Here is a 27133-nt window from a genome sequence, read left to right as displayed (position 1 = left end):
CATCAACACCAGCCAGTGCGTCAACAACAGAGCGACCGGCGATGCCATGCTCGCAGCCCGCCCACACTGTTTCATCTGCTGGGAACGACGGAGCGCGATCCGCAGCCACGGACGTCGCGTTACAGCAGCGACTGCCGCCTCTCAAAGAATTCGTGGGCGCGGACGGAGACTGGGGCGGCTTCAAAAGGCGGTTCATCGCTCATCAAGAGATGGCGAACTGGACGGACGCCGAAGCACTACGCGCGCTGCCGGCGATGCTGGACAACGACGCCCTGGCTACTCTCACCTCAGCGCCTAAGGAAAAGCGCGCCACGCTGCACTTGGCGCTGCAGCTGCTGTCAGCTGTCTATGGCCCGCCTTCGGACTGCAGGCAGCTATTCCACGATCGGCATCGGGGCGCCAACGAATCGCCCCTGGTCTTCCGGACGGCTCTCCTGGCCCTGGCGAAGGCAGCTTTCCCGCGGATGGACGAGGAGGGAGTGGACGCTATGGTGGCTGAAAAGCTGCTGCTACTCGCGGATGAGCTGGACGTCGCCGTCTTGGCTCAAGACGACGCAGAGATGTCGTCCTTGCTGGTCGCGCGCCACATCCACGGGGGCTTGCGGTCCCTACGTCGCAAGGCCGCCAAGGGGGTGGCTGGCCATGCCATGGCGGCCACCACCATCCCATTGGAGGAGGTCTGCGGGGTGGAGCGGCGGGGGGAATGGAGATCGGCGGCACCACAGGCTCGGAATGGACCGAGCCGCCAGGAGCAGCCCAGGCCATCTCGGGCGCTCACACGCTGCTACAACTGTGGCCTTCAAGGCCACGTTGCTTCAGGGTGCCGGGCTCCCTGCCAGCGCGGGGCGACACCTCGTCAGGACGCCGCGCCGTCTCCACCCAAGCTCCAGCAGAGAAATACGGCGAGTCGTGGCACCTCACACGTTTGGCCCATGCACACATCCGACACACACTCACGCGCTCAACCGAACAGGGCTCGCAAATCGACGCCGTTGCGCCCGATTGTTCTGAAATGCGGCGAGCACTCCAACCGGGTCAGTGGTCGGAGCTCGCCCATCGTGTCGTTGCAGCGTCGGCGGGATCGTCGGTTGTGGTCGGTCATATTGATGGGGTAGAGGTGCGGATTTTAATTGACACAGGAGCGTCGGCGACCATTATATCTGATTTGATCTATAACATTCTTCCCGTTCAAAGTCGTCCCTTGCTCCCCGTTGACGTGCCATGCTATGCTGCTAACGGGGGCTCGCTAGGCATCATTGGCCAAATCCGCGCCAAAATTTGCATTGGAGACATTAAATTATCCGCCCTGTTTTGGTTTCCTCCTCACTGGCGGTTCCGTGCCTGTTGGGGACGGATTTCTTGGCCAAAATGCCCATTCGTATCTTGATTGACCAGGGGTGCATCGAGCGCCCGTCGGGTCGACGCGTAACGTTTTTGTCTTCCCCCGCCACGGGGCGTCGGGCGTTTGCAACCGTGCAGGCGCTCGTAGCAAAAACTGTGCGCGTACCCCCGGGGGCTCAGATGCTCGTCCCTCTTAGGTTGCGTCGGCCGTTTGCTGAGGGGGTTGCGGATCGGGGGGTCTTGTTGGGACCATCTCGGGCCGGGGTCAATGGCCCCGATTTGCTAGCGGCTCAGACCATGGTGAAAGGGGATGGGGACCCCTTCATTGCAGTCCTTAATGTAGGATCGCGAACGGCCGTGGTTCCTCAAGGGACCGTGCTTGCACACGCAACGCCGGCACCCTATGAGGAACCACTCGTGGGTCAGGTAACCACCGATCCTCCGTCGCGACCGCATTCGGACTGTGATGACGGATGCCGACGTTTTTAGTCAACACAAATTTGATATTGGTTGTACTAAATTGCTGCGACACAATATTGACACGGGTGACAGCGCGCCAATCCGCCAAAATCCCTTTCGGCTGAGTCCCGCCGAAAAGGATCATGTCAAATCGGCCGTTGATGACATGCTAGCCGCCGATATCATTTCCCCTTCCAACAGCCCGTGGGGCGCGCCGATCGTTTTGGTGAAAAAACACGACGGCTCACTGCGGTTTTGTGTCGACTTTCGGCGATTGAACAAAATTTCTGTGGCAGATGCGTACCCGCTTCCTCGAATGGATGAGTCGCTCGATGCCTTGGCGGGGGCGCGATTCTTTTCCACCCTCGATTTACTTTCTGGATTCTGGCAGCTTCCTCTGGATGACGAATCAAAACCTAAGACTGCTTTTCGTACACCGCAAGGTCTCTTCCAATTTAACCGCTTGCCGATGGGCTTACATTCTGCGCCGGCAACTTTTCAGCGGTTAATGGAACTGGTCTTGGCAGGCTTGCAATGGGATTCGTGTTTAATTTACTTGGACGATGTCATCGTCTTTAGCAAATCCTTCGAGGAACACCTCCAGAGGTTGCGTGCTGTTTTTCTCAAAATGCGGGCTGCCAATTTGAAATTTAAACCGCAGAAGTGCCATTTGCTCCGCGAATCGGTGCGGTATTTGGGTCACATTGTTGGGCGCTCGGGGATATCCACTGATCCCGCCAAAACGGAATGCGTCAGCTCCTGGCCGACTCCCACCTCGGTGGGAGAGGTCAGGAGTTTCATTGGGTTCGCGTCGTACTACCGACGGTTTGTGGCTGACTTCGCTACGATCGCGAAACCATTGCATGCCTTGACGTCCAAGGGAGTCAGGTTTCATTGGGGGCCGGAGGAGGAGGCTGCTTTTCGCGCCCTCCGGAATGCCCTGGTGGGGGCTCCGCCGTTGAATTACCCCGATTTCTCACAACCCTTCTTGCTCGATACAGGCGCAAGTAACACGGGCATTGGGGGCGTGCTGTCCCAGCTCATTGGGGGCGTAGAGCATGTGGTGGCTTACGGTAGTCGGGTACTGTCTCCAGCGGAACAACGGTACTGCGTTACCCGTCGGGAATTATTGGCAATTGTTTATTTCATTCAGCAGTACCGCCCGTATCTGTACGGTCGGCGTTTCACCGTCCGTACAGATCATGCGGCTCTACAGTACGCCCTGCGGGTTCAACAACGGGCCAGTTGTCTCGATGGTTGGAGATTCTCCAAGACTACGACTTTGTCACCACATATCATAAGGGCGTCCGCCACACGAACGCTGACGCCCTGTCGCGGTTGCCACCCACTTCGGAGTGCGCTTGCCTCTTGGGTTCGGGGCGTTGTAGGCCCCCGAACGTCACCACCGATTCGGTCCTCGTGGCCGCCGCCGATGCGCCTTCGGTTTCGGGTCCTATCGAGCAAGAAGGGAGGGATTCGTTGCTGGGGTTGTCGGTCGCAGAGTGGGGACGCCTCCAAATGGAGGACACCTCCCTCCTCGCTCTGCGCCGTCGCACCGGGGGGGTTGGTCAGGGGGTGGCGAACGTTGACTCGTGGGGGTTGTTCCAGGGTCTTTTAATGCACTGGGACGAAAAATCCCGTCGCCAACGGCTCGTGGTGCCTGCAGCATTAAGGGGTAAGGTGGTATGGGCTGCTCATGAGCGGCTCCTGCACTTGGGGGTTCACAAGACCTTTGCCACGCTCCAGCTCGATTTCTTCTGGCCGGGCATGGCAAAGGACGTGGTGGATCTCTTGGGGTCGTGCACGCAATGCGCGCAGCGGAAGCCACCAGCAAGGGGGTCCAACCCTCCGCTGCAGTCCATAAAGGTTTCCCGGGTTAACGAGCTCGTTGCTCTAGATATTCTCGGGCCATTTCCGCTACACCCAGGGGAAATAGGTATTTATTGACAGGGGTCGAATACTTCACAAGATGGCCTATGGCCTGGCCCCTGGCCAACCAGTCAGCAGCAGCCATCGCGGAGGCCTTTGTCCAGGGCTATGTCCTCGACAAGGGTGCTCCGGAACGGCTGCTGACTGATCAGGGTAAGAATTTTTCGGGGAAACTCCTCCGCGAGGTGTGCGACCTCTTGGGTACGGAGAAAATTCGGACCTCCCCGTATCACCCACAAACTGACGGGATGGTGGAACGGCTGCATCGGACCATCACGTCCATGCTGTCCCAGCAGGTATCGGAATCCCAGACAGATTAGGACCTTCGCATTGCCGGTGTATTGCAAGCCTACAGGATGGCTCCCCATGCGGCCACCGGATTTTCCCCTTTCTTTTTAATGTATGGCCGCGAGGCTAACCCCCCTGTGACGACCCAGCTGAAGTTCTCGGCGCCTCGGGCGAAGTCTACATTGTCCGAACACGTTAAATTTAACATCGGCAAATTATCTGAGGCGCGGGAAGCGGCCGTGCAAAATTCTGAACTCCGCCAGAAGGCGAACGAGAGGCTTCGGCTGGGGCGGGCACATGTGTTCAAATGGAAACCAGGGGACAGGGCATGGTTGCACTGCCCCCAGGTGCCGCTGGCGACCTCGTCAAAGTTGGTACGGCCGTGGCGGGGGCCCGTGGAGGTCGTACAGGTCTTGCGGCCGCAATGTGTACGCGTCAAATGGGGGAGGCGTCGGTGGTACGTGCACCCCTCAAGGTTGAAACCGTTCATTGCGCCGCCCCGTGGTTCGCACACACACACGCATGGCCAAACGTGTGAGGGGTCCGCCGACTCCCCGATGTCGCTGCTCTCGCCTAACCTGACATCAACTGTTCCATCTCCAGGTGCAACTGGAGTGACGGGTCCACGACCGCCAACCCCCCCCGGGGGGGTCGGGGGTCACTCGGCAGCGAAACCAGACTCTCTCGCACCCGGACCGTCAACAACCACCACTGAGCATGCCGGGACGGGCCCTTGTGACGGGCCCGCCGCGAGAACGCGCGCCAAAACACGCAGACTATTATGAGGTCGGCCGTTGGGGGGCCTTTGCGGATGAGGGGGGGAGGCGCCCGGGGCGCGTGTATATATATGTTGGTTTTGCGGAATGGGGTATTTATTCAGGGGGGTGCGCCGGGTTATTTTTTTCTCTCTTTCGTCTTCTACCTGTTTCCTGTTGTTGTTGTTATGGTTGTCATTGTTCTTGTTAAAATTACGCGAGGCACACACGGTTTTGGGGAGGGATGCACCTTTATTCTGTTTTTGTTGCAGCCGGGTACGGCTGCGAGCTGTACAGGGGGGGGTGATGTAGAGGTGTAATTGTGTATGGGCGCGGATGGCTAACAAACACAGGGGGCGTGGTTAGGGCCGTACACAGAGGAGGTGCTCACACCGACGTCCGCACCTGCATCCCCCACGGGCCCCTCCCGGGGGCTGAGTGCTATAAAAGGTGGTGAGCCGGAGGGCTCGAGGTCGGGGGTATCAGCTTTAACCAGCGAAGACCGAAGACCAGCTAGCATAGGCCCCGGAGCTCCCCTGGCTCGCTGTCCTTGTCAGGGCCGACCAGGGCAAGCCGGTGGCGTGGCCCCGAGAGCCCAGACTCAGGGTGCCGGGATCCCAGCTTGACCAGGGCTGGGATAGGTAGCCTCCCTTAGCTCCGTAGTGGAGGACTTGGGCTTAGGTTAGCGGGGTTAGATGTTGTGTCTCCCTGTTAGCCGAGTAAAGGGGACGTTAACCCCTTAAGTACTGTGTGTACCCGCTACTGTACACAAGTTGGTGTTAATAAATAAGTGTGCCTCCGATCCCGTCGTCAAGCCTCCTGAATACTTACTACACATATAACACGGCCCTTTAGACTGATTATAACAGCTGACAATTGCGAAATAAAGAAAAACGGCCGAAAAAAACATTCCAATCCAACGTCTACTCTTGCAATCTGCTCTAGTTGTGATTCACAAGAGCACATGGCATTATGACCTGATTGCAAAAGGAAACCGCATTTTGCTGTGGGGGGCAGGTGGTCGTTAAAGTGCTATCCAATGTTGAAGATGTATCACAGCCAAATGTAGCACTCGCTGTTGATCAGCTTCCGATGTCAGATTTAAAAGGGAACAGGGAGATGAGGTGTCGGGTCCACATAGCTGCACTGCAATCCCAGAGGCGGGAGTGGGGGCGGGAGATCGTGCCTGATGTGCCATACAAAAGCACTTTCAGGTTAATGGCAAGATGCTAATTTCCATTTTAATTAGCTTGGCCGATGCTGCGTCATCAAAGATTCAAAAAGTAAAGGTGCAGTACAGCATGCACACAGCGGCTTGCAAAGAAAAACAATATATAATTAATGTCGTGGTTCACAATAACATTTTACTGTAACAAAATAGTATTACTTACGAATGCAAATCACCTTTTCATAACTAGTTTTGCAATTATATATTTTTGTTAGTTTCGTGCAAAACAAATGTGACATCAATTACCTTGAAAATGACGCCCTAATAGCAGCCGTTTTTAACCATTTTTTGCGTTTCAACATCCCATTTCCTCACTGGATTAAGCGTTAAAATTAGTTGCACTTTTATGCAGCTCTGATGACTCGTGGATGAATGAAATAAGAGTGTCCAGCTGATACATACATTTTTTAGATAGTGCAAGCACTCTAACTTGGCCTCAGACATCACCGGCTCCTGCAAAGATGCTTAATATTCCAGTCAGTTTTCACGTCGCTTGCTCACGGTTTTGATGCTGCCCATGGAAGTTTTCTTTAATGTAAACAAATAGCAATGTGACCCCCACCAGCTGCAGGTGAGAGCTGCTGGGCACAAACCCACTGGGCTGCCACGAAAATATGAAGGAGGTTAGGACGGATTTGTTGATTACAAATGTGATATGAACAGACAATATTGCCCGAAGGCTGAAGACACTCAGCTGCCTGGAGTCTCGCTGCTGCAGTGCTACCGCTACAAACTATCATGCAGAGACGAAGCGGTGCAGAGAAAATTGTCCCACGGAATGTACGAAGCAAAGACTGCCAGAAAACGTCCAAAATACAAACAAATAAATAATTAAACAGAGAAATCACGCGTCAAGCCTCGCAGCAATTTCAGAAAGCACTTAGCCTCAAAACGTCACTGTAGCCGTAAAACCTGCAGCATAATGCCATTCTCGTAACACGGACACTGCCGATTTATCCGCACAGTTGTGAGATGCTATGTGTATTGTAGACATCCCTACAGAAATGCTGCAAATTTTCTATATCCTAAATAAATCGTAAAATAAAGGGATATTTAAATTAAGCACTGTTTTTACAGGAACATCGTTTTTTATATTCATTACAATATCAATTAACGTTCTGTCATTGCACATCATATACAAATGTATTTCACACATGGAGGCACTTTTTTAGATATATTATTTAATTGACGATGTTGATTACTAAATATGTAAATTGACCTCTGAAATTTCATTTATGCGTGTCCTGCAGTCAATTGCTGTCCTTTTTGTCCATCAGTCATGAGTGGACACAGATATGTGGACAAGAGCATGCACTCAAGGTAGCATGCTTCAGTCACGTCTAATGTGACTGCTAGATTTCGCAGAAAGCCCAAATAAAATGCTTTACCGGGTCAGCACAATGGAGGCATTCTAGCTCAACAGTGGTATCTTTTGTGCTGCCATTAAGCCCTTACTTTGTCCACTGAAATGAAATATCTGCCGGGCACAAGTCGAACACAACAACACAGCATTGTAGGATATACATTATTTATTTGATTAATCTTAAACCACGTGAGATAAAATTGAATGTTTTCTATCATGTTATAAACGTGTATTTGTACTCCTTTTGGAGTTTTATTTGACTGAATTAATTTGACTTCTCTCGACCTTCATACATTGCGATACATTTGTAGAGAGTCCACCAGATGAAGATTGAGGGTCGACACTTTTCTTTATATTCCCTTGGGCTCACGCCATAACGCGTCCACCCTGCTCCGTTCCTCACCCAGAAGCGCCTCGATTGCCCCGCCTCTCCCGCTGACGTCACCCTCTTTTTCCTCCTGACGTCATCCTCGTACTGTACCCTAAGATCACGCGAGTATTTATACCCTCGGATCACGTAAGTATCAGCACTACATCACACCCTCCAGCCCCCCGAAGAAAAAGGCATCCTCGACTAAACACAACCCGTGCAAATCCAAGGGATTCGGGGAAACCCTAACCCCTTTTGGCGTCCTCTGGTCTAACACTGTTTTGAGACGAGGCTCAAAAGAAAGCCGTCTCTCGTGTGGACCAATCAGTTTCAAAGACAATGCATATATTATCAGTATGTTTTTTGTTTGCATTCTAACCACAAGTATTGTGGTTAATACAGATATGATTCCTTGTAAAAGGTTTCAGTTTGGTGTTTTAACATCTCAACACCTGTTTTGTTGCCAGAAAAAATGGAAAAACCTATTCTCAGAATGTAATTTGTTTTAGTTTGGGTCCATGCAAATGTGTGTATATATAAACACATGTAAGCAAAATAAAAAATTATGAAGGAAGGAAGACATTGCTATGAGTACAACAATGCATATTTTACAATATATCTAAAGGCAAAAGATCGTTAAATACTTTTAGAAGTCAGCAGAAACACACAGGACAAGCATATTCATTTCGTAGATGATGCAGTTGATGCATTGCTTCTGCGAATAATTTTAATGGTCATGATTTTGAGCCAATCTCATCTAACTGGTCTCCTCTGCAGCGAGGTAGAATAAATGACAGCAGCTTAATGTTAAAGTTTTCCATAAATATGCTAAATTCCTCTGTTGATATGCAAATGCCTTTGTCAAGGCGCCCTTCCTCCCCTAACCCAGCTTAAATATACGCTGCCAAGCTTGGTGGTGTTCATTCAGACGCTGTCTTTCCGACAGACCTGTTCTTCACCTGAGGACGGCTGCTTGCGTTGTGGCCGAAACGTCGTGAGAATTGTTTTTTATTATGTTTTATTTTTATCATTTTATTATTTCCCTTCTACGTGACTTTACCAAAAGAACCAAGAAGAGCTTAATGTTTGTACGTGCTTTACATTATTGATCCTCATCACACCATTCAATTCCATAATTAAAAGTCTCCAACCCCCAATCACCCACATGCACTCTCCAGCACACAAGCATCCAAATATTTGACAATGTGAATGAATGCTACAAATTTTGCAGAGGCCAAGGCAATAAATATAAATTTTGTCATCTACTTTTATTGGACACGAGCGGTAAGTACCCGGCATTGCATGGGGGAAAAATATATTTCAAAACTTGTCTTCTCTTAAAAACATAACACGAAGCTATTGTGAAAGCCCGGTGTGCCGTTTGTCCATTTGTCCATCAACAAAATTATAAGAAGTCCAAAAAGTTATAGAAAGTGGGTGGTAAATAATTGATCTAAAAGGTTTCCGAAAATTGTCGACCACCCCGTCTAAAAATATATTTTTTTCCCCGCTTAGGCATATATACCTACACACCCTACATACAATGGAGTGAGTAGTATCTAGTGACTCTAAAGTAGTATCTGGCTCTACAGTAGTATCTACTGATTCTATAGTATCTGCTGACTCTGTAGTTGTATCTACTGACTGTACAGTAGTATCTACTGAGCCCAGTAGTAGCTACTGACTGTATAGTAGTATCTACTGATTGTACTAGTGTAGTAGGTTCCAGGAGACTTGGACGACGTAGTTGGAGGCACACTTATTTATTAACCACAATGTACATAACAGGCCGAGATGTACAACACTCGAAGGGGTATCGGCCCCTTCACCCATCTAACAGGGAGATCACACAATCTATGTCACGCTAGCCTACTCCTAGGTCCTCCACTAAAGGGCTAGGGGAGGCTAGCTAACCCAGCTCTGGTTAAGCTGGGATTACGGCACCCTGAGTCCCCAGACCGGCTCTTACAAGAGCATCGGCTCTGGGCTCTTGGGGCCACGCCACTGGCTTGCCCTGGTCGGTCCTGAGAAGGACAGCGATCCAGGGGAGTCCCAGGGCCTATCTAGCCGGTCTTCTTGCTTCGCTGGTTAAGGCTGAACACTGAACCCCGAGCCCTCCGGCTCACCGCCTTATATAGCAACTCCCCCACTGAGGGGTGGGGCCGTGGGGGATCCCAGCGCCATGTTAGCCCCCCAGGCTAAACGGTGCGGACGTGGATGTAAGCACCTCTTGGCGTACGGGCATAACCATGCCCAGTGTGTTTGTTTGCCCTCCGTAACACCTCTACATCACCCCCCCCCCCCCCCCCCTGTATGGCCCGCAGCCGTCCCGGCTGCAACAAAATCACAATAAAGATGCATCCCCCCAAAACAATCAACAACAACAAGAAAGAGAAAAATTACCCGACGCACCCCCCCCCCCGAATAAATACCCCATCCCGTAAAAAATAACAACATATATACAATTTCCAGGACCCCCCCCCACCCCGCGACCCCCGCAAGGGCCGCACAAGCGGCCGATCTCACAAAAGTCTGCGCGTTTTGGCGCGCGTTCTTGCAGCGGGGCCGTCACAAGGGGCAACCCCGGTTGGCCCAGTGGTGGGTGTCAACAGTCCGGGTGTGAGAGTGTCTGGCTTTGCTGCTGAGCGACCCCCAACCCCCCCGGGAGGGGTTGGCGGTCGTGAGCACGTCAATCCTGGTGCACCTGGAGGTGGAACAGTCGGTGGCAAGTTAGGCGAAAGCAGCGAAGTCTGACTCCGGGAGTCGGTGGACCCCTCACATGTTTGGCCACGCGTGTGTGTGGTAGGAACATGGGGCGCAACGAACGGTTTCCACCCAATGCCCGTGTTGCTTGCGTCTGTATCGAGCAAGAAGGGTTTTGTAAAGTAAGGATAACTCAATGGCGGAGCCCCCACTAGGGCGTCCCGGAGAGAGCGAAAAGCTGCTTCCTCCTCCTGACCCCAATGAAACTTGACCCCCTTTGATGTCAAGGCATGTAAGGGTTTCGCAATTGTAGCGAAATCAGCGACAAACCGTCGGTAATATGACGCGAATCCAATGAAACTCCTGACCTCCCCCACCGAGGTGGGAGTCGGCCAGGAGCTGACAAATTGCGTTTTGGCGGGATCTGTGGCAATACCTGAGCGTCCGACAATGTGACCCAAATACCGCACCGATTCGCAGAGCAAATGACACTTCTGGGGCTTGAATTTCAAATTAGCAGCCCGCATTTTGAGAAAAACGGCACGCAACCTCTGGAGGTGTTCATCGAATATTTTACTAAAGACGATGACATCGTCTAAGTAAATCAAACATGAATCCCATTGCAACCCAGCCAGGACCAATTCCATTAATCGCTGAAAAGTTGCCGGCGCTGAATGGAGCCCCATCGGCAAGCGGTTAAATTGGAAAAGGCCGTGCGGCGTACGGAAAGCCGTTTTCAGTTTAGATTCATCATCCAGAGGGAGCTGCCAGAACCCGGACAATAAATCCAATGTGGAGAAGAACCGCGCCCCCGCCAGGGCATCAAGCGATTCATCCATCCGAGGAAGCGGGTATGCGTCGGCTACAGAAATCTTGTTCAGCCGACGAAAATCGACACAAAACCGCAATGAGCCGTCGTGTTTTTTAACTAAGACGATCGGCGCACCCCAAGGGCTGGTAGAAGGGGATATAATATCCGCAGCTAGCATGTCGTCTACGGCCGATTTGACATGATCCTTTTCGGTGGGACTCAACCGAAAAGGATTTTGGCGGATTGGCGCGCTGTCACCCATGTCAATATGGTGTCGCAGCAGTTTAGTACAACCAATATCGTATTTGTTTTGACTAAAAACGTCGGAAAACTCGCGCAGGAGGATTCGAAGCCTCTCACGCTGTGAGTCGGACAGGTCCGATGATCCCGCACAAAGCGCATCCAGCCACCCCTCATCACGGTCCGAATGCGGTCGCGACGGAGGAGCGGCGCTCACCTGACCAATGACCGGTTCCTCACAGGGTACCGGCGTCGCGTGCGCAAGCACGGTCCCTTGAGGAACCACAGCCGTTCGCGATCCCACATTGAGGACTGCGATAAAGGGGTCCCCGTCCCCTTTCACAATGGTCTGGGCCACTATCAAATCGGGTCTGTTGACCCCGGCCCTAGATGGTCCCAACAGAACCCCCCCGATCCCCAACGCCCTTAGCAAATGGTCGCCGCAGCCTAAGAGGTACGAGTACCGTCCTCGCAACCAGCGCCTGTACCGTCGCAAATGCCGTACGGACAGTAGCGGGGGAGGACAAAAACATCATACGTCGGCCCGACGGGAGTTCGATGCAACCCTGGTCGACCAAGATACGAATCGGCATTTTGGCCAAGAAATCCGTCCCCAACAGGCACGGAACCGCCAGCGAGGAGGAGACCAATATCGGGCTGGATAATTTGATGTCCCCAATACAAATTTGCGCGCGGATCTGTCCAATAATGCCCAGCGAGCCCCGGTTAGCAGCGTAGCATGGAACATCAACGGGGAGCAAAGGACGGCTTTGAACGGGGAGAATGTTATAAATTAAATTGGACACAATAGTTGCCGATGCTCCCGTATCAACTAAGACCCGTACCTCAACCCCATCAATATGCCCCACAACGACCGACGACCCCGACGACGCGGCAACAACGCGATGGGCCAACTCGGACCACTGGCCCGGTTGGAACGCACTCCCCAGCATGGCACGTTTCGGCGCGACGACAGGCAATTTTCGACCCCCGTTCGTTGCAGTGCGTGAGTGTGTCACAGGTGTGTGCGTAGGCCAAACATGTGGGGTGCCACGACTCGCCGGAGTTTGCTGGTGAAGCTTGGGTAGAGGCGCCACGTCCGGTCGAGGCGTCGCACCGCGCTGTCGAGGAGCCCGGCATTCCGAAGCCACATGGCCCCGGAGGCCACAGTTGTAGCAGCGCGTGAGCGCCCCAGACGGCTTGGGCTGATCCTGGCGGCTCGGTCCGTCCCGAGCTGGTCGTCCCCCGGATCTCCACTCCATCGGGCGATCCACAGCGCAGACCTCTTCCGATGGGAGGGTGGTTGCAGCCACGGTATGCCTGGCCACCGCCTTGCTGGCCTTGCGACGCTGGGACAGCAAGTTAGCGTGGATGTGCCGCACGGCCCACAGGGAACACATGTCCGTGTCGTCTTGCGCCAAGACAACAATGTCCAAATCGTCCGCCAACAGCAGTATCTTCTCTGCCACCATGGCGTCCACCCCTTCCTCGTCCATCCGAGGGAAAGCCGCCTTCGCTAGGGCCAGGAGAGCGGTGCGGTATGCCAGAGGCGATTCCTTGGCGCCCCGCTGGCGATTGTAGAACAGCTGCCTGCAGTCAGAAGGTGGTCCATAGACTGCAGACAGGAGTTGAAGCTCTTGGCGCCGAGGTGAGGGTAGCGAGGGCGTCACTGTTGAGCATCGCCGGTAGCGCGCGTAGTGCTTCGTCATCCGTCCATTGTGCCATTCCTTGGTGAGCGAGGAAGCGTCTTCGGAAGGCTCCCCAGTCACCGTCTTCCCCCACAAACTCTTTGAGGGGTGGTAATCGCTGCTGTAACGCGGCGTCCGCAGCCGTAGATCGCGCCCCGTCGTTCCCGCCACTCCGCAGTTTCGGCGGGAAGGGCGAGTGCCATCGGCGGTTGCTCTTCTGGTGACGCGCCGGCCGCTATTGACGACGTGGCGGCTTCTGGTTGGCGAATGTCGGTCACCTGACGTAGCCCGGCCCCGCTCTCAGCACCCACTGTACTGATGGCGGCAAATCCGACTTCCAGGCCCATATAAATGGCGGGAACCGGCGTCGCGTGTCGTCCGTCGTCGCCCCGTGCAGCTCCTCCAGCCCCCAGGCGAGTGATTTCCTCCAACGTGGTGGCTGCCGCGTAGAGTAGCTCCGCCAGGCGGGAGTGAGCCAGCCGTAGTCCGTCGGCCGACGGTCCCCACCCGTCCTGCCGTTGCGGTGTGGGTGGACTCGGCCCCGGTTGCTCGGATTCGCCCTCCGCAATCTCGGGCTCTGAGTCGGCCGAGGTTTCCTCCTCCCCCGGTTCCCTGGTACGAGCCGTCCGTCTTGTATATATCATTAGAAGACCACTTCTGACGCCAGTTGTAGTAGGTTCCAGGAGACTTGGACGACGTAGTTGGAGGCACACTTATTTATTAACCACAATGTACATAACAGGTCGGGATGTACAACACTCGAAGGGGTATCGGCCCCTTCACCCATCTAACAGGGAGATCACACAATCTATGTCACGCTAGCCTACTCCTAGGTCCTCCACTACAGGGCTAGGGGAGGCTAGCTAACCCAGCTCTGGTTAAGCTGGGATTACGGCACCCTGAGTCCCCAGACCGGCTCTTACAAGAGCATCGGCTCTGGGCTCTTGGGGCCACGCCACTGGCTTGCCCTGGTCGGTCCTGAGAAGGACAGCGATCCAGGGGAGTCCCAGGGGCCTATCTAGCTGGTCTTCTTGCTTCGCTGGTTAAGGCTGGACACTGAACCCCGAGCCCTCCGGCTCACCGCCTTATATAGCAACTCCCCCACTGAGGGGTGGGGCCGTGGGGGATCCCAGCACCATGTTAGCCCCCCAGGCTAAACGGTGCGAACGTGGATGTAAGCACCTCTTGCTGTACGGGCATAACCACGCCCAGTGCGTTTGTTTGCCCTCCGTAACACCTCTACACTAGTAACTACTGGCCATAGTATCTACTGACCCAACAGTAGTGTCTACCAACTCTAAAGTAGTAACTACTAACTCTATAGTAGTATCTGCTGACTCTGTAGCAGTATCTGCTAACTCTATAGCAGTATCTACTGACTCTATAGTCGTATCGACTGACTCTGTAGCAGTATATACTGACTAGTGGAATCTACTGACTGTAGTATAATCTACTGACTCTATAGTAGTGTAGTGACCCCAACTGAGTCGCAGACGTTATCTTGGGAGCAACACTATTAATTCCGCATTAACACGTAACACAACACAATCTACACTCGGGTCTCGAATGCCCATCTAACCATGCTACGGCTGAACTAGACACGGTTCGCTATCTCGGTCCGGACCACAAGCTGGGTCCCGGACCGCATGGCTAGAGGCTTCTTCTCCCCGACGTGGATCTTCCAACACCAACACTTGAAGAACCCTGAGCTCCTCACGGAGCTCTCATTATATGCTCCCGGGCTGGCGCTGACTCCGCCCGTAGCTCCGCCCACCTTTCAGGCTTCTCGAGCTCCTTCTCAAATTTTCCCAAGAGCCCCTAGGGTCCACGTGACCGCCCCTCGGCCCCCGTCCACCAGTGGCCCCCCTCCAGTATCGTCCAGTCACGTGACAACAGGTCAGCCAGAGTGTCATGCCCCAGAGTAACCCTGGCTTCACTGGGAGCCGGTATCGCACACTGCTCGCGGTGCCTCCATGCTAACCAGTGCTCACCCAACCACCGCTAGGGTTGACACTGCAGCCCGTAACCCGGGCTGCCCGTAATGACATTACCGGCCGTGACTTCGCAAGCTCCGGCACCATACAGTGACGAGTATAGTCACTACAGTAGTATCTACCAACTTTATGGTTGTATCTACCGACTCTATAGTAGTATCTACCGACTCCATAGCAGTAACTACTGACTCTGCAGTAGTATCTAATGACTATAGTAGTACCTACTGAATCTAGAGTAGTATCTATTGACTCTATAGTAGTATCCACTGACTATAGTAATAACTACTAACTCTATAGTAGTATCTGCTGACTCTATAGTAGTATCAGCAGACTCTATAGTAGTATCTACCAACTCTACAGTAGTATCTACGTACTCTATAGTCGTATATACCGACTCTATAATAGTATCTATCGACTCTATAGCAGTTAACTACTAAATTAACATATCAACTCACGCACACATACATCGACTCGTACACACATCGACTGATACACACACACACACGGATGTAGACACACACATGGTGGCAGACACACACATTGACTCACATGCACACAGGGGCTTCGACACAATAATACATATATTAATATTGACCAAGTAAATTTAGAAATATTAGTTGTCAGCACACAAATACAAATATTTTACTATTTCCAAGGTGATTATTTAAATAATAGGTTTCTATCAACGTGAGTTTAGCTAAAGAAGCAAGAAAATTGTACTTAACATTGCCATGGTGAGGCCTAGTCCCGTGCAGAGCCCCCGGACTCGCCTAGATTGCCCAGCCGGCCGAGGTGGTCAGCTGGGGCTGTGGCTGGGCCGCTACCCTCCCCCCGACCATCCCCCCGCCCGCACCACAGTAGTAGTATCTATGGACTATAGTAGTATCTACCGACCCTATAGTAGTAAGTACACAACATTGAGGTGCGGGGGGGAAAGAGGACATCACACTGAAGAATTTACCTCTGCATGTATTTATTTTGTATTTTTAACACGAATGAGAATTCCTCCCTCCACCGATCGCGTCTGTGCATTGCTATGGGAACCACGGGTCAGCGTTCTCGCGCATGCGCAGATGTGTGCTTTGGTGCACGCTCAACACAGTAATATAATAATTAATAGTTATAAATTGCTTATTTAACTACTTTAAAGTTGACGGATGTGAAATATGAATAGCGCTGGCTCACCCCAGGGCTTATCGCGTGGTATCTGGGTACTTTTTTGAAACGTAAACCCCACAGTTTGTGAATTAAAAGTGTCACAAGTTGCGTCCACACACAGACACACATACAGACAGACACACAGACAGACAAAAATGACTTATATAGGTAAGACACAAAATGGCTAGATATTAAAGGTGAAAACCAACAACAATTCTTACAACTCATGTGCCATACACAGGAATTCATTATATATGACATTCCAAGATGGAGCTTTGTGGAGATCTACCTTTGCCAGTGCACTGCGATTCCAGTAGATGGGCATGGACATGAGTGGATGAGTAATGCGAACGATGCAGATGGCATTGTCACGGTGGCGAGATGTTAACTACATTGCCTGGTATACAAGAGGTCGTGGGTTCAATGCAGACCCTGACGCCTGTATATTTGGACTTTGCATGTTCTCCCCGTGTTCGCGTTGATTTTTCTCCAGATCCCCCGGGTTTTTAACTCCACATTTAGAAACATGTGTTGAGAGTATTTGGCTGCCATAAATTTCCACATGATAAGCCACTTCGTTGAGCGATCATTTGTGGCTAGGTCACTTCTGAAAAAGAGCTATATAGCTCAGTGGGCCTTACCTGGTAAAATAAAAATAGTTAATTGTCCTGACCTGAGAGTTGAAGCGCACTTGGCAAATATTGCAAGTGATGAGCTGCCTCTTCCTGGGCTGTACTGGAAGGCCGAATGTGTGGTTGATCACAGCTTTCTGGACCGGATCCATCTGCCATGGAAAAAACATCGGTTATTATCATGATGATAATATTCATGATATTACCATAATCGTTTATCCGGGAAAGTCTCAATTCAGTTCAGTTTGATATTACTCGTGACATCAAGGGGTCATATTGGCATCACTCCAGATCCATTAAAATAAGCTGGCGCCGCTTGCTTTGATGTTTGGCCTGTTGTTCGAGCTTGAGAAGGGCAAGGCACCTCTATTCTGTGATGTTACCTCTCCAATACAGTCTGGGTCTTCAATCTGTTCCTTCTTCCACTTACACACCCTTGAATGATGGCTTTTCAAAAGGCCATCTGTTTTTGTACAATGTACAAACCAATGGTGGTTCTTTCTAATAATGCAGATATGACTCTCAAACAGGCTGACGACATAGCCACAAGGCTTGTGTGGTCAGCCTATCCGAGTCTCTTTTTTGGAAGGGTTGATTTTGAAAAAGTGGCTATTTCCTTATGAAAAATGTTGCTTGTCACAGCAATCATAATTTAAAAAACATGTATATATAGGTCAGAACCCTACTTGCTGTGTTATAACACTTTTTTGCTCTGCAGGTGGGTTTTATCCATCAACCATCAACCCCACCAGAGAAGACATCTACACCAAGGATATGGAGCGATTACTATAGCTCAAATGCACATACATCAAATACATCACAGGATCGTGAGAGATGGCAGTAGCTTGGGAAGGCCTTCATCCAGCAGTGAATTGATCATGCCTGATAATGGTGATGATCTGATGAGATTTAATTCTCGAGCACATGCTTGTGATGTATTCACATTACTCGTGTGCACACATATGTGCCGCACGTATTCTAAAAGACTAAATCAATGCGAAACAAATTAAGTAGACCCATAATACATGTTTTTGGGGTTAGATCGCGTAAATATATAAATGTGTCATTAAACCCGCCACCACCCGACACAGCCAATTAGTAAGGTTTGTCACGTAAACGGAACATGTCAATTCGTTACTAGTGTAGTGTCGTAGGTCTCTTCTTCCTCCTAGAGGCTTGTGTGTGTGCGGGTGGCGTGCATCGCACACACACTCAGTCGGAGACGAGGTAGTCGTAAGAGACACCGTCTTTCCTTTATTATGTTCACACCACCAACTCCGGCCCCCTCTCTGACGACCACGCTGCCGTACGACCCGGCCCAGACACCAACCCATCCGCGATTGCACCGACGGCGTCGACCGAGACAGCCAACTACTGTCCGGCCGCGTAATGATCAGGCGAAGACGGCAGCGATGAAGGCGGCGATGACGACAGCGACGATGAGATGAGTCCACTCCCAGAACCGGCAGCCCAGAGCTTTCGCTCTCCGCTGCTTATATTCCCCTTGGCAAGACTTGGTTCTGCCCGAGCCGCGCCTCCCTTCTCGAACCCACCAGAGGGTTCCAGCGGCCTCCCCACGAGGTCTACCGTGACCCTTGCCCCAGTTCGTATGCCCTGCCGGCACATCCGTTTATATGGTCAACAGTGTGTGTGCTAAGTGTCCACCTGCAGTTCCAGCTGCTGTACAAAAATCAGTGCTGTGTCACTACACTAGTACAGCACATCAGTGTGTTGGGGAGCCAAGCCACAACATTTACAATCTGAGTACGACATTTTGCCACATTTGTGGAGAAGTACTCCTGTTTCGTTCCTTAAATAGAAGGGTAGATGTGATGACAACACTTGTGTGCTCCTTTTGCGCAAAGTGGGGAGGGGGGGGATTAATGGATGCGTATAAATCATTGAGTATCCATTGCCCTTTGGGTTATTTATATGGTAATCATTGTACATTATGCATGCACATTATGTAAGCCCATTGTTCTTGTACTTCCTGTCGATTATCTGTAGTAAAATAGCCTTACCAACGATAATCCCCATTGAAGTATGGTGACCTGTATAGGCATGCATTTCAACAATGTATTATTTGATTATTTGCTTCCAAGCAGCACTAAGTCTCTAGCTATCTGAACGGTTAAAATTATTTGTATTTCTCTCAATTTCGATAGATTTTCTAATTAATCTTGGCCAGTAGTAACTAGTTTTGCACAGAACTTCAACATTATCAAAATCAATTGAGTGTCCTTGTTGGCACACATGTTCTGCCACTGCTGACATTCATCCTGTCTGCCCAACAGAGCATTTGCCACAAGTGCAATTAATCCAGTACACACCTGTTGATATCTTCGGTGATACATCTTTTGTACCAGATATAAATTTGCGTATTTTATGTACCATGCTAAATCGGAGTCGGATGTTTTTCCCAAAATTTGGCTAGTTTATCAGTTACTCCCGAAATGTACGGTATTTAAACATTTTAACTACTTGGTCAGTTTCAATGCTCGTGTTATTTTATTTGGTGTTGGCATTCAATGCCCTGTTGATTTGTGCATCATTGTAACCGTTCAATTGCAGTTCGTCTCCAACATGTTTAATTTAACTTCTCATACTATAACCATCTGACACTTTCTTAGCCCGATGTATGAGGGTCTTGATGAGAGCGGATTTGTGTGTGGGGTGCTGGTGTGACCCTGTATACAGATAGGCGTCAGTATGCGTTTTCTTTCGGTAAACACTGTGTTATCTTACCATTTCGACCCCGTCAGAGCAGAATATCCAGAAATGGTAGAGTTCTGTCAGCTTCCACTTCAATGGCGAACTGGATGGATCGGTTTTGCGAGTTCAGATGATTTAGAAATTGGTTAAGTGTATTTTTGCCGTGTGGTCAGACCAACAATGTGTCATCCACATATCTAAACCAAGCAGAGGGGTTTAGTGTGTTTGAAGCTATTGCTTTTGTTTCTAAATCTTCCATCTACAAATTAACTATCACAGGAGACAAAGGAGAGCCCATTGCTGTTCCTTTTTATTTATATGAGTCACTTTTCCACAAGAAATAGGTGTTCTTTAGACAGTGTTCAGCTAGTCGTGGGATATCTTTGGCTAAACCTGTGTTACCAGAGTGTTGAGTATTTTAATTGTGTCGTTGACCGGAACCCTCGTGAACAGAGAAGTATCATAAACACTTAGGAGAATATCATTAGGGTTAGGCTTAATATATTTAATTATATTTACGAGATGTTCAGATTTTTTTAATGAAGAGGTCCTACAGATATTGGTCATGAAAGCTTACGTGTTAAACAAATTAAGAAGAATTTGCTAAACTGAAAATGAGGCTGTCATCTTCTTACCTATAAATGTAATTTTGTGTCTGTCTGTCTGTGTGTGTGCGCACGCTTGCGAGGGATTTGGCTCTCAAACGGTGGGGTTTATATAAAAAAGGCAGGTCCCACGCCGTAAGCCCCGCGGTGAGCAAGCGCTCTTCCTTTTTCCCATCTGTCAACTTTTAAATACTTTATTTAGCGATTTTGTGCAGTTTTCATTTATATATTTATCAAATAGCGTGCGATAGACCATACCAACTCACACCTTCGCTGGAGGGAACGGCCGCTACCAAGTCACATGCGTTCGGTGGGGTTGAAGGGGACATTTTCTTTTACGCATAAAAAATTCAATCAAAATACACATAACGCTTAAGGTTAATTCTTCACAGTGTGATGTCCTCTTCTGCCCCCCCCCCACCCCGATGCGTGCAGTTACTACTATAGAATCCGTACATAATAATATTATAGCGCTTAGATAGTATTATTGTAGTGCGGGCGGGGGGATGGTGGGGGGGGGGTAGCGGCCCAGCCCCCAGCCTGCCAAGGTGCCACCTCGGCCAGCTGGGCAATCTAGGCGAGGGTGGGGGCTCTGCATGGGACTAGGCCTCACCAAGGCAATGCTAAGTACAATTTTCTTGCTTCTTTAGCTAAACTCTCGTTGATAGAAACGTATTATTTAAATAATCACCTTGCAAATATTACATTAATAATGTTTGTGTGCAGACAACTAATATTTCTATTCCTTGCTTCTTTCGCTAAACTCACGAACATAGAAACCTATTATTTTAATAATCACCTTGGAAATAGTAAAATATTTGTATTTGTGGGCTGACAACTAATATTTCTAAATTTACTTGTTCAATATTAATATATGTATTTTTGTGTCGAAGTCCTTGTGTGCGTGTGAGTCTATGTGCGTGTCTGCCACCATGTGTGTGTGTCTATGCCCGTGTGTGTATCAGTCGATGTGTGTGCGAGTCGATGTGTGTGTGCATGAGTTGATATGTCTGTGTGTCAGTTGATGTGTGTGTTAGTCAATGTGTGTGTGTGGTGTGTGTGTGTACACAACTAATATTGAACTATTAGGTTACTAAATTAAACAAAAATAATGTGTGTCTAAGTCCATGTGTGCGTGTGAGTCCATTAGTGCGTATGTGAGTCGATATGTGTGTGTGTATCAGTCGATGTGTGTGTTAGTCAATGTGTGTGCGTGGTCTGTGTGTGTCGACAACTAATTTTTAAACATTTTGTTCGTACTTTTATTATTTATGTGTGTGTCTAAGTCCATGTGTGCGTGTGAGTCGATGTGAGTCGTCTGTGTGTGTGAGTCGATGTGTGTGAGTGTCGATGTGTGTGTGAGGGTCGATGTGTGTGTGTAAGGGTCGATGTGTGTTTGTGTCAGTCGATGTGTGTATGTGGCTTCATGTGAGTGTGTAAGTCCATTTCTTCGTGTGTGTGTAGGTGCATGTGTGTGTGTGAGTCGATGTGTACTTCCCGCTAGTTTTGTATGAAGCTGATTATGTATGTCGTTTCTCAAGTAGACGCCTAATACCATAGCCCATGAAACATGGAGCTCTCTAAAGCAAAGTGAGACATCTCGCACTTCACACCTCTTTCGATGTGTTTGTGCATGAGTTGATATGTCTGTGTGTCAGTTGATGTGTGTGTTAGTCAATGTGTGTGTGTGGTGTGTGTGTACACAACTAATATTGAACTATTAGGTTACTCAATTAAACAAAAATAATGTGTGTCTAAGTCCATGTGTGCATGTGAGTCCATTAGTGCGTATGTGAGTCGATATGTGTGTGTGTATCAGTCGATGTGTGTGTTAGTCAATGTGTGTGCGTGGTCTGTGTGTCGACAACTAATTTTTTAAAATTTTGTTCGTACTTTTATTATTTATGTGTGTGTCTAAGTCCATGTGTGAGTGTGAGTCGATGTGAGTCGATGTGTCTGTGTGTGTGAGTCGATTTGTGTGAGAGTCGATGTGTGTGTGAGGGTCGATGAGTGTGTGTGTGAGGGTCGATGTGTGTGTGTGTCAGTCGATGTGTGTATGTGGCTCCATGTGAGTGTGTAAGTCCATTTCTTCGTGTGTGTGTAGGTGCATGTGTGTGTGAGTCGATGTGTACTTCCCGCTAGTTTTGTATGAATCTGATTGTGTATCTCGTTTCTCAAGCAGACGCCTAATACCATAGCCCATGAAACATGGAGCTCTCTAAAGCAAAGTGAGACATCTCGCACTTCACACCTCTTTCTGCACTCAGATGGGGATCTGTGAACTAACTGTTGAGGTTGTTTTTATGGTGATTCACTCATGACAGACTGGCAAACTCGCATGTTTGTATGTACGTATGTTGAACTTCTTTCGCACTGTACTTCACCAACCGTGTTAATCGGGGGTGCGGGAGGACAACAAATCCTGAGTATCAAGTGATCCTCCTGAGTACAAGGATGGCATAAATGCTCCTGATATGTTATTACTGCTGGGAAATTATCTCCCACATCTCTGATTGGCACTGGCTGCAATAAATCCCAGCTTTGCGTCTAATTATTCACATCCCACAATGAGTGCCCAAATGCACAGCTGCGTTGCAATTTGTCAATTACTTCAGTCCAAATGCATACTGCAGGAAATGTTGACCATACACTATTATCAGCTGTAGATCCCCCCCACCCCAAGCATACAAACGCATAACACGTTGGTGCTATTTTGAAGGCTCTAATCTTCTTTTATGCTTTGATCTAAATTGAATATGTAAAACGTTGCAATTTCCAAAAGTATTCCTCTCCATGTCCTCTTCTTTTTCCACTCTCCGTTTTGCAGAGAATATCTTAACGGCTACATTCACCTTGTTTTTTGTCTGCTTGAATTCTCCCTTGAGTGCTGGAATAATAGAATACAGGTCTGCTTTATGAATCACCAATGACCTAGCACGTCAGATAATTATGGTCTGATGAGTTTATGCTCAGTTTAATTATCACTTTTGAATCACATTTTTTTACTTAATCAGAATCTTATTCACACTATTAACATCATATAAACACCATTATTAATCACCATCTTAATCAACACACCTTCATTATCCATTATTATCATTGCCAATCTTACCTTTAAAAGGTATTCTTTGTCTGTCTCTCCGTCTGTCTCTGTGTGGACGCACACTTGCGAAGGATTTGGCTCCCGAACCGCAGGGTTTATGTAAACAATTTTTAGCCAGGTACCACGCCGTAAGCCCCGTGCTTGGCATAGGCTATTCATTTTTGACATCCATCACCTTTAAATTAGTTAAATTAACAATTTAGTGCAATTCGGTATTATTTAATTATTTCATCGAGCTGCTACAGCTGCCCGGGGGTTGCCCCTAGCAACGCCATTTGCATTCAAAATGCAAAAAAAATACACGCAACGCTAAGGTAAATTCATCAAAGTGTCATGTCCTCTTCTCTCCCCCCCCCACCCCAATGTGTGCACTTACTACTATAGGGTCGGTAGATACTAATATTATAGCGCTTAGATAGTATTATTGTAGCGCCGGCGGGGGGATGGTGGGAGGGGGTATCGGCCCAGCCCCCAACCTGGCAAAGTGTCACCTCCTCCGGCTGGGCAATGTAGGCGAGGCCGCGGGCTCTGCACGGGACTAGGCCTCACAACGGCAATGTAAAGTACAATTTTATAGAATTTTTCGCTAAGAACTCGTTCATTGTTTACTATTATGAGACAAATATGTTGGCAAATATTACAATAATGTTTGTGTGCAGAAAACTTATATTCATTATTAGGTTGCTAAACATTTTCTTTTAAAATCCTTTATATTAAGTTCACTTGCTTGCTTGCGCGCTTACGACCGTGTAAATCTTTCGGTCGTTTTTTAACCCACTTCCCGTGATACAATCGAGCTGACATTTTGCACACAGACTCGTTGTGCGTGACAATTTATTTTCGTGAAAATGTTTTTCCAAAATTTTACACTTTTTAGGAAAAAATAAAATTATATTTAATTACCAATTGCTTAATGGTGGCAGGCAATCATCTGACCCATAGGTGGCAGCCATCTCAAGCCAGAGGACGAGAGGACTCTAGCCGCCACGCATATAAAGGATTTATGGGAAAATGTCAAAACTGGGTGATTTTTTACTTTTGCCGACAAAACTGGATCCCAAATGTCAAAACTGGGTGGTCTTGGAAACGACAGGCAAAACAGGATGGTGCTTTTTGATATGACAAAACTGGGTGATGTTCAATGTGGACAAATGTCAAAACTGGGTGAAGAAGGTGTACGATTTAATGTATCATTTTGTACACGTTTAGGTCCTTGCGTTATTCATCCATATGTCGCCACAGATTTAGAGCGTTCCAAATGATGTTTCTCGTGGCTCATGTTCCATACCTTGCACCACAAACTTCCCGTTTGCATACTGGCACAGTGTGCCAGCTCGCTACTACAGTAACACTTACTTGCCATATGTATACTGGCACAGTGTGCCAGCTTGCAACTACAGTAACACTTTCAGCTCGCGAACATACACGAACTTGCCATTTGTATACTGGTACAGTGTGCCAGCTTGCATGCTACACCTACTACAGTAGAACAACGGTAGATAGTGTTTGCGTCGAGAAGTATGGTGCTGCACACTTAAAACAAAACATGTTTGTTACATATATATAACTACTTCGACGGGCAAGAGCGCTTGTTGTGGCCCTTGGCGCAACAGAAGGAGCACCGCGTGAGGCCCAATGGGCCACCTTCGCCACGGTTGCGAATCCGACGCTTCTTCGGGCGGCCAGCCTTCTTCTGGCGAGGAGGTGGCATCATGGTGTTGTCGCGTTGCAGCTCCTCGGCAATGGGCAGCTCGATACCGGCAACCGAGGTCCATGTCGTGTTGATGGCAGAGACTTGGTAACACACCGCACATGCGTCGTAGAGCTTGGGCATCCGCCCAAATGCCATGAGGGCACGAATGTAGTGCCGACACGGCAAGCCCATCTGCTTCATGTACCCGCACGTGCACGACCGAGAGCTGAGATCGACTCGGCGCTTGGCAGAGGCGTAGGCGTCTGGATCCTTGACGTATGCACGCGTCGAGGTACTCTCGTAGACCTTGTACCTCGGGGCCAACGCCTGCTGAGCGTCGATGAGTCCTTGAGCGTACGGCGTAATGACACGCCCTTGAGCGGCCCACTTCTCGGCGTCGCTGCGGTGGGCAAAGGCCGTCGTCATCATGTCTTCCATGTGGTGCATGAGGAAGTGGAAGGGGTCCATCTCGCGAGCCGGCAGGGCCTCGCTGTTCGTGGACTCCACAAAGTTCGTCGTGCGCCAGCCGTACAATGGCGTCGTGTGCAGGTGCGGGTAGAGCGCCCACGTGTGGGGGTCGATCTTGTTGTAGTACGTGGCCGCCGCAGGCAGAGCTACGCCCAAGCAGCCCAAGGAGCTGCGGAACGCGGCCTCGGAGGCGCACCCTTGGGCATCGTAGATGATGCCTTGGAGGTCGGGCGTGAACGCGGAGCCGATGTTGTCCACGCCGTTGCAGATCAAATGCCGCGTGCAGTGGATGAGCATGAGGTCCTTCCAGTCGGAGGCTAGGATGCCCGTGCCACGATCGCAGAAGACCGGCGTGCCGTCGAGCTCGATGTCGTTGGTCGTGCAGCAGTTGAGAAACCAGTCGTAGGCCGCTGCCGTCTCGGACGGCACCAGCGCCACGGCGAGAAGGACGTTGCGGTTGTTGCCGTCGCGCCCAACGAGGACGAGCATGGTTCCATTGTAGGCGCGCGCCTTCATGTGCGACCCGTCGATGCCGACGACGCGTTGAAGACTTGGCTGCAACGAGCGTGCGATCGGGTTGCAGATGAACGCACCCCAGAAGATGCCCGCGTCTTCTCGCACACTGCAGGTCGTCGCGTTGAGCTTGCCGAACGTCTCCACCAGCGAGTTGATGAACTCGAAGCCTGCATGGGCCGCACTCTCGTTCGCCGCGATGCACGTGTCCTTGGCGCGGTACATCATCCGGGTCGGGACAATGACGCGAGCAACGTCGGCGACCTGGGCAATGACAGTCGGTGCGGAGGTACGGGGGTTGGCGCGAAAGGCCGAACGGGCTGTCGTGTTCGCCTCCACTTGGCGCTGCGTGATCTTGGTAGTGCCCGTGCAGCCGTGGTGATCCGTGCACTGCGCCGAGACGCGGAAGCCGCGTCGTTCCCCCGTGAGCTTCGTCAGCTTCACCTTGAAGGAACAAGGTGTTGAACTAGAGCAGACGATGGCAACGTGCCGTCCGCCGCTTCGCTTGAGGTCAAGGAGCGCGCGCTTGCCTTGTTGCAAAGCAAAGTCTTGGATGCCGTGGATGGCCTCGCGGCGCGTGGTAAAAGTCTTCTTGGGGTGGAGGGTTGCCATTCGAATGTGAGCAAGGTGGCAGTGCGCCCGCCTGGTCGCAAGCCCGCCCCGAGCTCACTTCCGAGTCCGAGCCGTAGCTTGAAATGTTGGTCGTTGGGGTGCTGGCACACTGTGCCAGCGTACAAATATCAAGTGTGTGTAGTTATATGGTGCTGGCACACTGTGCCAGCATACTAATACCACGTGTTTAGATGAATGGGGTGCTGGCACAGTGTGCCAGTATACAAATACCAAGTGTTTGGATGAATGGGGTGCTGGCACACTGTGCTAGTATACAATTATCAAGTGTATTTGACAAATGTCATAACTGGGTGCACCCTGAGTGTCCAAAACTCTAGTTTTTGGCCACCCAGGGTGCACCCAGTTTTGACATTTGGGATCCAGTTTTGTCGGCAAAAGTTAAAAACTACCCAGTTTTGACATTTTCCCAAGGATTTATAGTGAAAAACTTTGTTTTTACGGGTTAAT

General features: G+C 50.0%; 1 protein-coding gene across 1 annotated transcript in view; it reads right to left on the bottom strand.

Annotated features, from left to right (window-relative positions):
- Window positions 1-17234, bottom strand: part of LOC144723255 (zinc finger protein 385D-like) — a 44957-nt gene extending 27723 nt beyond the window's left edge. The window contains exon 1 of the mRNA XM_078601847.1: window positions 17001-17234. Within this exon, the coding sequence (XP_078457973.1) occupies window positions 17001-17129 (129 nt within the window). The 5' untranslated portion in view covers window positions 17130-17234. The remainder of the gene's footprint in view (window positions 1-17000) is intronic.
- Between the last annotated feature and the right edge of the window lie 9899 nt (window positions 17235-27133).

Source organism: Lampetra planeri, chromosome 1 (assembly GCF_965212315.1).
Source record: "Lampetra planeri chromosome 1, kcLamPlan1.2.h2, whole genome shotgun sequence".
NCBI classification, from domain to species: domain Eukaryota; kingdom Metazoa; phylum Chordata; class Hyperoartia; order Petromyzontiformes; family Petromyzontidae; genus Lampetra; species Lampetra planeri.
This window is presented reverse-complemented; position numbering and strand designations above follow the sequence as displayed.